Raw genomic sequence first — 16,806 nt, 5'->3', positions numbered from 1 at the left:
TGGGAACCTTTGGCACAGCGGATGCAGCCGCTTCCTTTCCCCATGGCTCATTTTTTCCTGCTGTGAAAGGGCGACAGAAATTATTCAGGAGACTTACAGGACCTGACTCACGGGTGCAGGTCAAGCCTTGTCACTAAAGGAAGAGGGAAGAGAAGGCAGTTTTCTCTCAACACCTCACTGCAGTAGCTGTCAGCTCTCAAGCACTGAGGCAGAGCTCGGCTCCTACCCACAGCCCAGGGCCGGGCAATGCTGCAGGATCGTGGCAGGAGGACCTTACACTTACCCATTCCCTTCTCGAATAATATTAAGCCTACAGGGCGAAATTTTTGAGAGAATTTTGACTTAAAAATTCATTTTTTAAAATGATCAAAGGCTTCACTCAAAGGCAAATTCCTTGCCATTGCCACGCTAAAGTATTTACAAACCACAAAAAATATGCCGCTATGGTTATGCCAGCATGAGCTTGCACCTGAACACAAGCTGGGGTATTTCCCCAGGCAGCCGAACCCCTCAGAGGCCACAGAGCCCTCAGAACGCTTTTCCTCACCAGGGCTGCAGCTTCTCCCCGCCTTCCTGCGGCCTCAGCGGCTCCTCCCAGGAAGTCCCAGGCGCACATGAAGGCTTTCGGGCAGAGGAGAAGGCAGAATGTGTGCCAGGGCAGCCTGGGCGGCTGTGCCAGCCTCTGCAGCCTAAAGCAGCGCGGCCCAGCTCGATGTAAGTTGTTTTTGTCCCCGCTGTCCCTCTGGCAGCTGCTTTGTCCCTCAGTGTCAGCTCCTGCTGGCGCTGCTGCTGCTGCTCTCGCCCTGCACTCGCCCTGTGCCCCCTCCTCCTGGGGCACATCCAGGGACAGTCGTGTCCCCAAAGCCTCCCGGGTGCACCCCCGAGCTGCCAAGGGGGGGAATCGAGGAGCACCGGGATGGAGGAGACGGCTGCGACCCGCAGGCTGGAGGTGGTGAGTGACCAGTCCCCGAGGTGACCTTCCCAGTTGTCACCTCCAAAATCCTCTGCTCAGCCCAGTTCACCCTTCCAGAGTCAGCGGTGTCCCGGTCGGCTGCTCCCGGGTGCTGCTCTCAGTCCAGCGCACAGCTCCAACACAGCTCTGTGTTTGCTGCTATCTGATAAAGCCTTCTTTACTGCCACACTTTGATTCTGTCCCCTGCAGGGTAGGTCTCCTCATTCCAGGACTCCTTTGCTTTGCACCCCAAAGCAGTGTCCCCCCACATCTCAGTGTCATGCAAGCACAAAGTGGAGATTTTACAGCCATAATCAATATGATGCTCTGGCTTCCAATTTTTCCATAAATTGTGCTATTTTTTCCCACTTGGCGAACAGATGTGAAACCCCACTGGTCTCAGCTGGCAGCTGCTTTACACTTTTTTTAGAAATAACAAAAATGCAGACACTGAGGACTTGCATCCTGCATGTAAGGATACAAAGTGCCCTTAGGAGTATTGAGAGCTTACCTGTGGGCTGGTAAGCTTCAAATCTGTTTTAATTAATTTTTTGGCAGATAGGTAAATTAATTAATGGCTGATCATTATAAAGGTGCATACATCCTCCAGCCTCATTGCTTTTATCTCAAGTACCCAACAAAACATTCACTTATTTTAGCTTAAATATTGCATGTTTAAGTAATGCTGTAGAATAGTCAAAGAAATCTGAGGTGAAGGAACAGGCTGCATTTTACACACAGAAATCAATTTGCTTGGGGCCTTGAAGGAAAGATAATCACCAAAATCACTTTAGAGATAGAAGATGTTTTATTCCTGTTAATTGGAATAAAACTTATTGGAATAAGTTTAACTTATTCTGTAACTAAACCAGAGCTGCAGCAGCTGAGAGGCCAGAGATTTCTGTATGGGCCAGGAAGGTGAAAGTGTTGCAAGGGAGGAAGGGCAGAGGCAAGAGTTACCTGGGCTCAGTGACACTGGATAGGGAGCTGGTGCTGAGTACCAAATTCCCAGAGGATGCCCTCTCACTGGTGTCCATACCACTCCCATCGGTGCAGAGGAGAGCAGGGGAAGCCTGGACTGGGAGAGAGGAGGCAGAAGTCATGGTTGCCCTTGTGATCCTGATCCTGTGTGTCATGGGCACAAAGCACAGCCCCAGCACTGGGGACGTTGCAGCGATGACACACAAAGCAGCTGGCTTTGCCTTTTCCTCTCTGTGGCAGAACAGCCTCTGCTTTGGGTCTGGGCCTGCCTGATCCCAGCTACAGGTGTGCTTTAACCCTGTGCAGCAATTGTCTCAGCCCTGTCCTTTGTCTGGGAATTGCAGGTGTGTGCCTGCAGGAGTGAGAGAGCAGGAGCCGTGGCATGCTCAGGAGAGCGGGACCGTCCCTGCGCCACTTCTTGCTGCAGAGGAGCAGCAGTGCTGGACATAGCTCGTGCTCCAGAGAGGTATGGAATGCCCAGTGGCACTGTTCCTGGCTGGCAGCCTGCCCAGGGCAGCTCAGAGCTGACAGAACATATCAGAAAAAGCCACTCCAGTGCAATTTCCTCTATAGCTGCTTATTTCCAGGGAGCATTTAAAGGATCCTCATAAGTAAGGGGATATCCCTCATAGAGGAGAAGGCTCCTTGTTTGTGTGGTTGCTTCTTCTGATGGTCTGTACTAGAGCCTCTTGGCTTGCAAAGTACTTGGAGAATATCAGCATCCCACTTAGAGATCCCAACATGCAGAGCAAGGCAGTCACACACAGCAGAGTCAGTGGTGGAAGATCATGGATGCCAAGGCTTCTGCACTGGCACCCAGCTCTCCTGTGTGGCTGCCAGGCAAACTGCCTCTTCTGTCTGGGGACAGAACAAGCTGAAACAGATTTGAGGGCTGCATTGTCCTGAGCCTGTGTTGCTCTCTATGGCAGCATCACACACAGGCTGGGATAAGATAGGATGAAGGGGATATCAGAAAAAAAAAAAAAAGTATTTGTTATTTCTGTTCCTAAAGCAGACAAGGCCTTTCCTCAGAACTGGGAATTTCAAGGCTTAAGGCACCTTCTTCCTTCTGATCCCCATCACACTTGGTCATCTGTTAAATTCTCAGCAGCCACACTTTACAAGAACAGCACTGGAGCTGTTAATATTTTACCTCCAGCTATCTTTTACTTCCCAAGCCATAAATCCTTCTGCTCCCACCCAAATCAGCTCAGGCACCAGGTCTTGTGACTGTAACAGCCATGAGCTTCTGCAGAAAGAGCAAAACTGAGGGAGAGGAGAGGAGAGGAGAGGAGAGGAGAGGAGAGGAGAGGAGAGGAGAGGAGAGGAGAGGAGAGGAGAGGAGAGGAGAGGAGAGGAGAGGAGAGGAGAGGAGAGGAGAGGAGAGGAGAGGCGAGGCTGCCATGGATTCAGTGACTTCTGCTTGTCATTGGCTGCCTGCCTGGCACCAGGGTGGAGCAGAGTCCACCTGGTGCCCTCTGAAACGCAGAGCTCCTCGTCTGGGTGTTTGCAAAGATCTCCAGTAAGGGCTGAAGCTGTATAAAAATCCAAGGACCTCAGCACAAAGTATCCTTGGGGCACTGCCCAAATTCTGGTGCAGTGCCGTGGAAACAGCAGAGGGGAGCAGGTAAGTGCTGTGCAGCTGAGTGTTGGGAGGAGGCTGACCCAGGGTCCCCCCCACCATCCTGGCAGAGCACAGACCCCTGCACATCCCAGCTCTGCACCTCACCTCAGCTGCTTTCATATGCCTTCCTTGTGCCAGTTCAAATGTATTTTATTTGCTGTGGTGACAATGGCTTTCTTGACTCATTGCTTCAGGGCTGCCCTCCTCCTGCCCCCACACTGTCTCTTTCTGGTGCACTGAACATCATTTGTCTCCAGTTTCCAGCCTCTTCCCTGTCTGGTGCCTTTTCCCTGCACTGCTGAGTTACTAAATTCTGTCTCTGCTGCTTTTCCTCATCCTCGTGATGAATTCCCCATAAAGCACATCTAACTTTCTCCCACTGTGCTTATCCAACTGGAAGGAGGGTTTTGCTTTCAGTGTTTCCTGCTGTCTTTCTTTCCACTGCCCTGAGCCATGATGTACATGGAAATTTCAAACCAGTCACAGCTTGGTACCTCAGTGTGTCTGTACATCACACTGACCTCTGTGCTGTGCTCTCTCTTGCCTGTACCTAGTTACTGCTTGGGTTTAACATGAACTTTAAATAGAAAACTGCACATTTTATAGGATTTAGAGCAAGCCCCCTCCACAAGCACTTCATCAGGACAGAAGAGTATCTACTTCTGCTACTTCATAGAGCAACATGGAATAAAATAGTTTGTTCTTCTAGGAAAAGGGGATATTTCATGGCTTGTAGAGTAAGGAGGTCCTCCCCATGAAGATGGAGAGGTTATGGAAGGTAAAAGCCTGAGGTCTGGGGTCCTTGGCCTGGCTGTTACAGCCTGGCTGAGCTTGACCCCATGACTAATCCAAACAGGTAATGAGGTTTAAGGCATTGCCACCTCCCCAGTGAGTGTACAAAAGCTTCTCTTGTTCATCTATTTCCCAATTCTTGTTGAAACTTGTAAGTGAAAGCAGAAACCACTGCAACAGTTATTACTGCTCCAAGATCAGTCAGGAGCAGCCCATGAAGCAATACTAAAGGGCACACCTTCTGGTGGGAAAAACTTCCCTGGAGAGGCCACAGCCCCTTTGTGGCCTCATTTAAAAGCTTCAAACTCACTTTTTTTTCACTCTCTGCAGGCAAAAATGTCAAGGCCAGTGCAAGCTCGGAGGCTGGAGGGAGTAGATAAAAATATCTGGTGAGTTAAAAGAATATCTGGTTTACCCAGGTGGTAGATGTGGTTTTAAGCATCCTAAAACCACATTGAGACCACAGCAGCCACACAGCACAGAGCAGAAGTTTCCCTCAACTGCTTTGCACATGTTCAGGAAGCACATCAGAGCAAGTGTGTCCCAGAAGACTTTACTATGAGTCAGTGCTGTACCTGCAGCTCTCACTTCAGCCTGTATCAGATTTTTTGCACCACTGGGCAGGCAGAAGCACCACCCTCCCTCTGACCCATCCACCCAAATCTGAGCCAAGTGTTTGCTGCACACTGGCACCTGCTCCAAGCTCACCCTAGGGCACCACAAGCAGAGAGGCAGGGCAAGGGCTGCTGCAAATGCCATTCCCATCCTGCCAGGCACAGTGTGGCATTGGGAAAGTTGTGTGCTGGAAGAGATTTAAATGGTCCTTCCCCAAGGCCCTGCTGTGTCTGGGCTCAAGCTACAAACTGCCAGTGAGCTGGCTCTTGTTTGGTTTGAGATGAGCAGCAAGTTCAATCCACCTTGCCCTCTGCAGAGACCTTCACAGTGTTTAGGTGCTAAATATTGCAGAGCTGGTATGAGCTTGAAAATCTCCAAGTCCCTTCCTGCTCAGTCCAGTGTGATCTGAAACATCACAGGCTTTCAGCTGTGACCTTACACTGACTACAGAAGCTGTTTTCTGGGAGAATGAATTAAAACAGTTCCCCCAGTGCAATAGTTCATCATCCTTGGTTTAATTGCAACAGGTCTGAACTGACCCGTGCTGGGTCCTGCCTGCCTGTGAGCAGCAGGATGGCTCTGCAGGAGGGACACCAACCCCACTCCTTCCAGAGAAATGCTGCGAGCACACCTGGTGCCAGCACACTGCTCACACCCTCTGAAAGTGCTTTTGTTTCCCTTCTCTCCAGGGTGGAGTTTGTAAAACTGGCTGCTACCTACTCCAAGGTGAACCTGGGCCAGGGCTTCCCTGACTTCCCTGCACCAGACTTTCTGAGAGAGGCACTGATGAGAGCCCTCAGCGGGGGGAACCACATGCTGCACCAGTACACCCGTGCCTTTGTGAGTGACAGATCTCCCTCCCCAGCACCACCCCCTCCATCCCCACCAGCCCTGCCTTCTTCAGAGCTCACCAGGCAGCAATAAACAGCAAAAAACATGAGGCAAAACACACATCCAGCCTTGATCCATGCCTACTGTTCCCAGTAACTCCCTGCTTTACTGGGATGTTTGAAGCAGCCGGGCTGGAAGATCTCACAGGGCTCTTGGCTTCCCAGTCCCCTTCCAAGGGTTCATCCTTGGTTTAGGAGTCTTCTGCAACCCAATTCCCACCCTCCTCTCACCCCACAGGGCCACCCACCTCTGGTGAAGGTCCTGGCCCAGTTTTTCGAGAAGCTGCTTGGACGAGACCTGGATCCTATGACCAATGTGATGGTGACTGTGGGGGCATACCAGGCCCTGTTCTGCTGCTTCCAGGCTTTAGTGGATGAAGGTGATGAGGTAACCCAAGATAAGGGCTTGTTGCACTGCCAGTCTTCCCCCAGGGGACCTGCAGGCTGGTTTTCATTGTCCTTTTCCAAAGCAAAACCAGTTTTATCCCCTTTCTGCAGTACCTGAGCTTCCAAAGGAAGAAATTATTTGCTACAGGGCACTGCCTCATTTCTGCATAAAGCAAAATAACCCTTTTTGTCCTGAGTGGTAGTGTCCTTCCTGACACTCCCCACAGGCAATGCAGGTTCTCCATTACAGTAATTAGGGATTAAAATGTCCTGTCCCTCCCATTGCTCTCTGCACTCCTCAGGGAAGGTCTGAGCAGGACCAGGAGGATGCTGACATGTCCCTTTCTTCCAGGTGATAATCATTGAACCTTTCTTTGACTGCTATGAGCCAATGGTGAAAATGGCTGGTGGGACACCTGTGTTTGTGCCTCTGAGACCGGTGAGTGGGTGGAGAAGGGAAGAGTCATAGCAGTCAGCAAAGAGGTCAGTGGTAAACAAGGTGCAGAGGTAGCAAAGCAAACCAAGATTCCCATGTTCTCTCTAGAATCCTCCAAAAGATGGAAAATTAATGTCTAGTGCAGACTGGCAGCTGGACCCAGCTGAACTGGCTTCTAAATTCAGTGAACGGACAAAAGCCATCGTCCTGAACTCACCCAACAACCCTCTGGGCAAGGTAACACTGCTGGCCATGCTGGGCCCTGGAAGCTGCTGGGGTGCCACGTTTGCAGGGCAGCAGTGACTCAGCCTCACCCCACAAGGGAAGGGGGTGCTGTGGGAGCACCACATGCTGTGCTCAGTCTCCTGGTGGTTTTAAGCCTTGTCTTTTGTGCCAGCAAAGACAACTGTTAGACCACTGCAGCAGCTCCTGCCCCTCCCTGGCACGGGAGACAGTGCCAGGACACTGACAACCTGCAGGGACAGGCAGGGGCTCAGAAATGCTCCTGCTGTGCCTCTGCTGCACTCCGTGCCTGCTGCAGGTGTTCAGCCGCGGGGAGCTGGGGCTGATTGCAGAGCTGTGTGTGAAGCACGACGTGCTGTGCATCAGCGACGAGGTGTACGAGTGGCTGGTCTACGACGGGAAGCAGCACATCCGCATCGGTACGGGGCAGGGCCGGTACGGGGCAGGGCCGGGCCGGGCTGGGCGGGGCTGCAGGGCAGGGAATGGGCATTGCACTGGCAGCTCCTGGAAATCCCAGGAGCTGCCTGCATGCACAGCTCTACTAGGCATGAATCCCCCACTGGGGGTATTTCGCTGCATTTCAGTCTCAGTCTCCAAACCAGGTCCTAAACAGAAGCTCTGACTTCAGAGCCAGAGGGCAGATCTAGAGTAAAAAGCCACTTGGCTCCAGTGAAACTGATTTTTTTTCCCATGCTTTGTAAAGCCACAGTTTTCTGAATGTCTCTAGTTCCAGGAAATCCATTTCAACACCGTTTCAGCCCGTTCTTCCAGTTGGAGTAACATGCCATCACCTTGATGCAGGGTGATGGTGCTTGGCATCTCTGAGAGCCCCTGGGGCTGGGTACATGCCTGTGAAAATGCTTAATTGAAAGGAGATGCTCTTGAGAAACCTGGCTGCCTGCTTGGGATGTGCTTTGAGGCTCATCCAGGTGAAAGATGTGCTGTGAACACTAAAGATCACCGTGGATTATGGTGGCAGAGGGCTCAGCCCAGACAGGAGCACGCTGAGCTCTGCCATTGGGGGTTCTCTCCTTTCATTGCCAGCCAGCCTGCAGGGGATGTGGGAGCGCACGGTGATCATCGGGAGCGCTGGGAAGACCTTCAGTGCCACAGGATGGAAGGTGAATATCCCCTGTGGCACCTCATTGTGTCCCCATCCCTGTCCCTTTGCCACAGGACAGCACTGGGGACACTGTGGCCATGCTCAGCTTTGAGCCTCAGGGTCTGAAAGTACCAGAGGTGCTCCATGAAATTTCTGTCTGTAACATACAATGAAAGCAGCACAGGCACAGAAAGGGGAGTCTGAGCAGGCAGCCAGACTCACCATCTTCCTCCTCCTCTCCTGGCTGCAGGTGGGCTGGGTTGTGGGCCCTGACAGGCTGCTGCAGCACCTCCGTACTGTGCACCAGAACTCCGTGTACCACTGTGCCACCATTGCCCAGGTAAGGCAGCTCCCTGCACCTGGCCCTGCAATGCCCAAGCCCTCAGAGCAGGGGTGAGAGGTGGTCCTCTTGCCCACAGCTGACCTGAAAGGCACACACAAGTGATTCGTGGTGCCCTGGAGAGGCTCCTTCCTCTCTCCCTACTGTTGTTCCGTGTCTGGGAGAGAGGGGAGAATCCAGCCTGCCTGGGGTATATTCCTTATCTTGCATTGACAGATCTAAGGGGCAGTTCAGAGGGGCTGGAGGCAGAGAGCTCCCTAATCACCTGTGAATTGCAGGAACTTCAGTTCCCAAGAAAGCCCTGACCATCTTCCCACTGGGCACTGGCCCCTCTCTCCTTACAGGAGGCCGTGGCTCAGGGTTTCCAGAGGGAGCTCATGCTCTATGGCAAACCAGAGAGCTACTTTGTCCAGCTGCCCAAGGAGCTGCAGCAGAAGAGAGACTGGCTGGTTCAGAGCCTGGATGGGGTGGGGATGAAACCCATCATCCCAGAGGGCACCTACTTCCTGGTGGCAGACATCTCCCCGTTCAGTGAGTCACCTGCAGTCCTGCCCAGGTGGGCTGGGTGTGGGGCGTGGTACTGCTGGCAGGGACAGGAACCTGCATAAACCATCGTCAAAGCAGGGATGGGCTGCATGTTCCTCATCCCAGCTGCAAGGATGTGGGCTTGAGGCTCAGCTGAGGCACCTGGCAGCTGCCCCAGCCTCTGTCCTGCTGTGCTTCTCCTGCAGAATCTGATGTCCCTGATGTCCCCAACTCAGATGAGCCCTACGACTCCAGATTTGCAAAGTGGATGGTCAAGAACAAGGTAAAAGGGTCTGGCCCTTCCTGCTGTCTTTACCCTGGGTGGGCTTGTGCCCACCCAAGCTCAGGGCTGGGGCACAGCAGGCTGCAGCCAGCCCAGAGCAGCACCCTCAGCTCCCTGTGCTTCCTCTGCCCAGGGCCTTGCTGCCATCCCGCTCTCCGCTTTCTACAGCGAGGCCCACAAGAACAACTACACCAATTTCATCCGGTTCTGCTTTGCAAAGGTGAGATATGGACAGCACTGAGGAAGGCAAGGTTGGGAGCAATAATCAGGGCTGGTTTAATGGGAGAAATGCCAGGGAGAAATGCAGGATGTCTCGGGCATTGGAGCCCCACCATGGCATCCCAGCTGGAGCAACCACTCCTGCAGACACATGAGCTGAGCTGGGGGCAGCAGATGTGCCAGGGCCATCCTAAACATCCTAACTTTTCCCATCAGCATCCTACATCTCTTGGCCAAGAAAGGGATTCTCTAGGTGCCCCTTTAGCTGCCCAGTGGCTGTGCCTGTCTCAAACTGAACCTGCAATGCTCCAGAATGAGAACAGGATTTTTGTATCAACAGTTGCTGCAGTGATGGGGAATAGGATTTGGCTGGGAGCCACTGACCAAAGCTTGGTATTTTTTAGGAGGAAGCTACACTGAAGGCAGCAAGTGACATATTGCAAAAATGGAAACAGGAGAAAACCAGCTCCTGAATACACTGAGAGAGCCAGGCTCTCCTTGGTCCTCATCTGCCCCAACTGCTCTTCTTCTTCACTTGTCTAAAAACTTTGGTATGTTCTAACTTCAGAGCTTTCAACAACATTTTCTGACAGACAAATGGTTAAGTTTTTCCAGGCCCAGGGCCTGGGGGACATTTTCAGTCACTGTGAAATTATTTCAAGAAGTGAGATTTTGTGTGCACTGACAGCATTTGACATTTCTTACATGTGAAAACTTTGCTAATCTGTTCTGGGATGTGTCCAGCAACACACAAGGTGAGGATGGCTCCTGGGCTCTGTTTCATCACTAAATTCTGAAAAGGTGTTTTAGGACTTACCTTTAAGGCCGTGCTGGAGGGTTAATGTGGCTTGTCTTGCTCCACATCCCCACTCAGGGCAGCATTTCCACCAACACTCACGTTCCCACAGGACTAGACAGCATCACCAGCCATCAGTAAGGTGACTCCTGTGATCCTGATGATTACAAACACAGTGAAAGGACATTTCCCATCATAAACTATTTTCCCACAATTTTCTTCTGTGCATCTCTGGAGAAGATGACCACACAATTGGTTCCCCCAGGAAGCAGGCTTTCACCAGTAGCCTGGCTATTGTCAAACCTTCCAAATTACTCCTGGCACTTTCTCAGGGTTTGGCAGCATCGTCCAGGCTGCAGAGCAAAACCTTCTGGCCTTTGACAAGTGCACACAGTGGCTGGGGAGGAAAGGCACCGTGGCCTTGGCTGCTCCCACTGCTGGTGGCCACCACAACCTCCCACCCAGTGAGCTGGTGGGATAACACAAGCAATTCTGGAGAGGAAATTTTTGCATCAGTATTGATTTCAGCCTCGATAAGAGTGTCAAACATCATCATCAACCACCTGGGACTTGTGTGCAACAGACTGTGCGATGAGTGTTTGTAGCAGTTAAATTATTAAAGTGGAATTACTGCAATCATGGAAGAGTGTCTCTGTAATGACTGCAGGACTGATGGAGCTCTCCTTGAGAGCTGCCTCATCTGTGCTGGCTCCTGTGATGGTGGCTACTTGTCCCACTCAGGCTGGTGGGGAGAGCTCTGTGGGTTTTCCATATTGGGCTGCAGCTGGTGATGCCAATCCCCTTAGAAGCAGAGCTGCATGGGCCAGCAGGAGGGAGAGAGAGGGGGAAGGAGGCAGCAGCCACCTGCCTTTCCTGGTGTCCCATCTCACCTGCGTGCTCAGCCTGGGTGGGTGAGGGTGCTGCTGAAAGCCTTTTTGCACCCATATAAGTATCAAACATGGGGAGAGTCGCAGTCGCTGAAATAGAGAAAGAACCGTGCAATTAGATTGTTAATAGGAAAATTAATTGCAACACCCCCACAGGCGTGGGCTCTTATCTAGGCCACGACACAACTTGCAAAGGGCAGGGTGCCTCTGTGTATCGTGCAGAACACACGCAGGGCTTGTGCAAAGACTCGCAGACACGAGCACACAGATTTTATACACACTTCCACATGGGAATTGTGATATTCCTCGGCGCCCGGGCCTGCGCCTGGGGTCACCCATCCTCCCGCGGAACGCGACCGACCCTGCTTAGCTCCACTGCCGCGCGGGCCGCTCAAACACCAACCACGTGACCTCATGCTCATCCCCACCATGGGCGGAGCCTGAGCCATCCGGCCAATCAGCAGCGCGGGGGCGCCGCCGGCAGCGCGGGGAAGATGGCGGACACGGAGAGCGGCGTGGGGAAGCGGCCCAGAGGCGCGCAGGTGGGCGCTGAGGGGGGCCCGGGTCCAGCCCGCGACCCTGAGGGGAGCCCGGGGCGTTCCCCGGGTCCGGCTCGGAGGGGAGCCCGGCGGTAACGCGTGCTGTCCCCCGTAGGTTGAGGACAGGAAGGTGGACTGGCGGCGCTGGAAGCAGGAGAGTAAGGAAGGCCGAGTATCGTGGGGGCTGCGGCCGCTAGGCAGTCACGGCGCGGTGTTTAATGCCAGGCGCTGTTCTCCGTCCCAGGGAAAGCAGAGACGAAGAAATGGAAGGAGATTAAGCTGCTGAAGAAACTGGACAAACAGCGGATGCGAGAGCTGGCAGAACAAGAAGCCCAGACGCAGGAGGAGCAGAAGGAAGACAGAGGTGATGCTGCTGTGACCCAGTGGGGAGACCTGGGTGGAAAGTGCTAGAAAACCTGGCTGTTAAAAGCAGTCGGTGTCACCTATTGATAGGAAAGGCGTTACTTCACAGATCCGGTGTGGATCAGTCCACATGCCCAAACAGGCACAAACACTGTGCAGCAACCTCACTACAGTAGAGATCCTTCTGAAGAGAAAACTAGTGATTAATCTGAGAAACAGAAGTTGCTTTTCCCCCATCACGCACGAGCGCAGCCGAAGCAGCAGATGTGACGCTGACGCTGCACACCGGCTCTCTCATGTCTCTGCTCCCCAGGCCGGCCGCACACGCTGAGCGTGGCCCTGCCCGGCTCCATCCTGAACAACGCGCAGTCACCGGCGCTGCGCTCCTACCTGGCCGGACAGATCGCCCGCGCCTGCGCCATCTTCTGCGTGGATGAGATCGTGGTGTTCGACGAGCACGGAGAGGACGTCAAGTAAGGCAAAGACTGAAAGAGAGCACGCTTAGATTGGGTTTCAGGAAAGAGTTCCTCCCTCTGAGGGTGGTGAGGCCCTGACACAGCTTTCCCAGAGAAGCTGTGGTTGCACTGTCCCTGTCCAAGGCCAGCTTGGATGGGGCTTGGAGCAAACTGGGATAGAGGAAGGTGTTCCTGCTCATAAAAGATCATCTTGTTCCACCTCCTGTCAAGTTCCCTTCCAACCCAGGCCATTCTGTGATTCTCTGAAGGAAGAGCCATGTTGTTCTACATGATATTTCCTCTCAGCTTTCTGTTTCTTCATTCTTCTATTAAGCCAAGGCCAGGAAGGAACTGCATGGACCTCTCTCCCCAGTGCCAGGATTACAGGGACCACTATACCCCAGGGAAAAAGATGTTGACTGAACTGCCCTGGCAGCTCAGATCATTTATCCCAACATGGGGTTGACAAAGCAACAGGAGGCCAAGTTCTCCTGTACCCTTAAACCTTGCTGTGGAGGAACAGGATATCTTGACACATCACATTAATTCAGAAAGATAAAAAAAAACCCAAAAAACCTGAAAAAGGTACTAGGCTTGGAGAGAGTTCCAAGGATGATCTGTTAACAGACTGTCTCTGGAGCAGCCTTCTTAGAAGGGTTAGAGGAGAGGGATGTGCTGCTGGTGTCAGATTAAGAAGCAAGGCTTGGTCTTCTGGAGACTTGACCAATCTCATGCTGAGTTAACAAGCTGCTTGCTTTCACTTTCAGGAGTGTGGAGGGGGATTTTGAAGGAATTGGAAGAAAGGCAAGGCTTGTGTGCAGCTGGCTCGGATCCTGCAGTACTTGGAGTGCCCTCAGTAAGTTTGCTTTTCTCTATACTCAGCTCCTTTGAGTCAGAACAGGGCTAGAATTGAGATCCAGATTCCATAAACACACCTTTTCACATTTCACCTTTCTCTGGTGACAGGTACTTGAGGAAATCCTTTTTTCCAAAACATGAGGACCTGCAGTTTGCAGGTAAATGCAGTTGTCTCTCTCCTTCCTGAGCTCTGGCTCCTTGGGTGTGGGACAGCCAGGACTTTTCCCCACTTCAGCACTGGACCTGAGAGGGAAGGAGCAGGGGAGCACCTGCACCTACACCTGTGTTTTCCCCCAGCACCTCTTTGTTCTGTGCTGTTCTAGGGCTGCTCAACCCCCTGGACAGCCCCCACCACATGCGGATGGACGAGGACTCGGAGTACCGGGAGGGCGTCGTGCTGGACCGGCCAACCAAGCCAGGCCGAGGCTCTTTTGTTAACTGTGGGATGAGGAAGGTGTGTCTGTTACCCACAGATGCCAGAACAACTTCCCTTGTCTCTCTGGCAGATTTGCAGCAGGCAGGGTGGGTGCTGCTGGGTTTCTGCAGTTGGCTGGTGGGGGGTTTAAGGTTGTTGCTGTCTTGTCCCTTCTGACTTGGTAATATTTGTGGCTTCCCAGGCCCCAGCAGGCCCCAGGCATTCCAACAGATCATTGCTTTACTGCTGCAGCTGAACCTTTGACTAGCAAAATAAGCTTCAGACTGATGAGCAAGCCCCTGAGCCACACACAGAGCTCTTCATCTCAGCTCCATGCCAGAATAGACCCCCACTTCCTCAAAGGATTCCCTTCCTTCCCCACCTTCCCCAGTCCTTCCAGAATGTCTGGTTCTGATGGTGACTGTCACTGCAGGAGGTGCAGATTGACAAACAGCTGAACCCTGGTCTGCGAGTCACCGTGCGCCTGAAGGAGCCCCAGAATCCAGGTAATGCATGGCCCCAGGAGCATCTGTAAACTTCAGTCCTGCAGGAGCTGGTCCTTCTGTATGACAGGTTTGAAGGTACCCAACAGTTCTGCATGTTCCCTTCACTCCATACACAAATCTAATAACACCCTTACCATGCCTGCCTCAACAACTGGAAAGAACTGTCAGTTCAGTTCTTCTCAGCAGTAAACAGCCCAAACACACTCACAGGCTTTCCAGAACTCACCAAATTTCCAGAATACTTATTCACATTCTGGAAAAAGAGAGGGTGATGGCTGTGGCTGGTCAAATCTCACCAGATCACAGGGGCTGTTTAACCTCTTTGCTTTCTTTCAGAAGCCAAAGTGCGGAAAGGCACCGTGGTGTCCTCGCAGCACCCCCGGGCAGTCTCAGGCTTGTACTGGGGCTACAGCGTCCGCCTGGCCTCCTGCCTGAGTGAGTATCCACAGAGATTCTCTGCCTGGGTGTCCACACCAGTCTCAGGCCAACTGGCTGCACACACCCCTTTCCTAGAAATCTTGTCTGAAGGAGATGGGCACATTACATGTGCAGCCAGCAGCCACGTGGCAGGCAGACTTTAGGGATGAAACAAGGCATGAACCACCCCAGTCACCCTCCAGGACTGTGCCCTGTAACCTCCACTCTCCATTGCTCCAAAGGGCTGCACAACAGCAAGAGATGAGTTGAAGCCCCTCTCTATTTCCATAACTACATCTCACTCATTCACATCACAGCCAGCAATCAAATTTGAGTTCAAGAGCCCTGGAAATTTCTTTTTGTATCTTCTGGTTGATTGGACCTTGTAAGAAGACTGTAAGCTGTTAGGAGGTGGCTCCTGGCACCTGTCTTGAGCTTTGAGGAAAAGGATGTGGGAGACCCTTGCAGCAAGGGAATTATATGGGAAGGAGGAGTCATTCTGTCTCAAGCTGCACTTTTGGCACTGAAAGCAACTCTTGCTGCCACCACTTAACCATGGAGTGTTTTAGCCTGTCCAGAAGGCACATAGGTGAGGACATGGCAGCAGTAACTCCAAACTCTCTTTTCCAGGTGCTGTCTTTTCCGAGTGCCCATTCAAGGAAGGTTATGATCTCTCTATTGGCACCTCAGAGCGGGGCAGCTCCGTGGACCAGGTCACTCTGCCCTCCTTCAGGTTTGTGTCCTGCCTGCTTGGCCCCACTCAGAACTCCCAGTGAGGCTGGTGCAGGCAGCAGAGCAGGGGAAATACCTCAGAACAAGGCCAATTCTTTTCCTCTTTCTCTGCAGTTGGTAGCAGGGACTGTCACACTGGCCAGGTGCTGTGTGGCTCTGGTGGGGAGGCAGCTGCGGTGGGCACTGTCAGCAACAGACACAGCTCCCTGCTTCAGCAGCACACAGGAGCCTGGATGCCGACCTAGACAGTCTGCCCTCTCACCCTGTCCTTGTGCTCTCCCCAGGCATGCCCTTGTTGTATTTGGAGGCCTTGAGGGCTTGGAAGCTGGGGTTGATGTGGACCCAAACCTGGAGGTCACCGACCCAAGCATCTTGTTTGACTTCTACCTGAACACGTGTCCCAGCCAAGGCAGCAGAACCATCCGGACAGAGGTAGGGCTGAGGGTGCTGGGTGTGCACAGGGCAGTGCTGGGTGTCTGCCTGGGCAGTGACACATGGCCCAGGTGTGCTCTGACTGCCCTGGCTCTGCTGCAGGAAGCGCTGCTGATCTCTCTGTCTGCGCTGAGACCACACATTGAGGAGGCTGTGAAGACACCCAAAGACACCTGAGGGAAGGGAAACCACTGACCTTGCCCTTGGGGAGGCAGCTCTTCACATGTGGGGTGCTGGGCAGGTCACTCCAGGAGCCTGGAGGGACCAAGGCACAGTGTGACTGCAGCTGGCAGCGCTGCCCAGCTGTGGAGACCCAGGGTCAAACAGAGACACTGCTCTGAATGCAGTGGTCTCACCCATAAGCACTGGCAGACCCATGTTAATGCCACAGGTTATATTGGTATCACCCAGTCCAACTGCTCTTTTTTCCTTATATGGACTCTCTCTAGAATGTTCTCCCCTTCCTTGTCTCCTATTGCTGCTGGTTTATTGCAGTGCTCCACCCCTGTTACCTCATTGGTTCCCCAGTTGGCTGCCCCTTCTCTATACCACTTGTACTCAGTTCCCATTGGCCCTTGACCCTCAGATCCGCCCCTTTTCCCCCCTTATAAACCCTGTGTCCTGAGCCTTGTTTGGTCTGTCCCTGGACCCTCTACATTGCAATAAACTCTGTTTGGAGCGCCACACAAAGAGCTGTCTCTCACCTTGTTCATCAGCAGTTTAAGCAAGCGTGCTCTGGGCTCTGGGAGTGCAGGTGCCTCACAGAGGCTCATTGTGGACACACCCCAACACCCAGCCAGGCCTTCGCTGCTGCCGGGAGCCCAAATCTAAATCTGTGCCCTCCTGCCTGCGTGGTCCAGCCAAGGGCTGGTTGCTGCTTCCCAGCAGTTGGTATGAGGCTGGCAGCAGACTTGGTCTCAGCAACTCGGACAGCTGGCATGGGAATAAAGCTGTATGGAACCTCAGTTGCTGTGAAATCCAGGTGTTGCCTGGATTTCAGGCAGTGCCTCTAGAGCA

At 52.9% G+C, this 16,806-nt stretch overlaps 1 protein-coding gene across 1 annotated transcript; it reads left to right on the top strand.

Moving 5' to 3' along the window:
• The first annotated feature begins 609 nt into the window (after nucleotides 1-609).
• Nucleotides 610-16,492, top strand: KYAT1 (kynurenine aminotransferase 1). The gene is given in 27 exon segments (XM_036393910.2): nucleotides 610-714; nucleotides 2,278-2,399; nucleotides 4,680-4,738; nucleotides 5,654-5,804; nucleotides 6,093-6,242; nucleotides 6,594-6,680; nucleotides 6,786-6,914; nucleotides 7,219-7,339; nucleotides 7,965-8,041; nucleotides 8,273-8,362; nucleotides 8,707-8,893; nucleotides 9,094-9,170; nucleotides 9,304-9,390; nucleotides 9,794-9,859; nucleotides 11,534-11,614; nucleotides 11,727-11,769; nucleotides 11,856-11,975; nucleotides 12,288-12,447; nucleotides 13,197-13,225; nucleotides 13,228-13,285; nucleotides 13,396-13,445; nucleotides 13,611-13,741; nucleotides 14,136-14,208; nucleotides 14,545-14,643; nucleotides 15,256-15,358; nucleotides 15,642-15,789; nucleotides 15,892-16,492. Coding segments are annotated over 26 exon segments (2,535 nt in total). The 5' UTR covers nucleotides 610-714; nucleotides 2,278-2,315; the 3' UTR covers nucleotides 15,967-16,492.
• Nucleotides 16,493-16,806: the final 314 nt, after the last annotated feature.

Source organism: Molothrus ater, chromosome 20, assembly GCF_012460135.2.
Source record: "Molothrus ater isolate BHLD 08-10-18 breed brown headed cowbird chromosome 20, BPBGC_Mater_1.1, whole genome shotgun sequence".
Taxonomy (NCBI): domain Eukaryota; kingdom Metazoa; phylum Chordata; class Aves; order Passeriformes; family Icteridae; genus Molothrus; species Molothrus ater.
The sequence above is the reverse complement of the archived record's forward strand: the minus strand, read 5'-3'. Positions and strand labels throughout refer to the sequence as shown.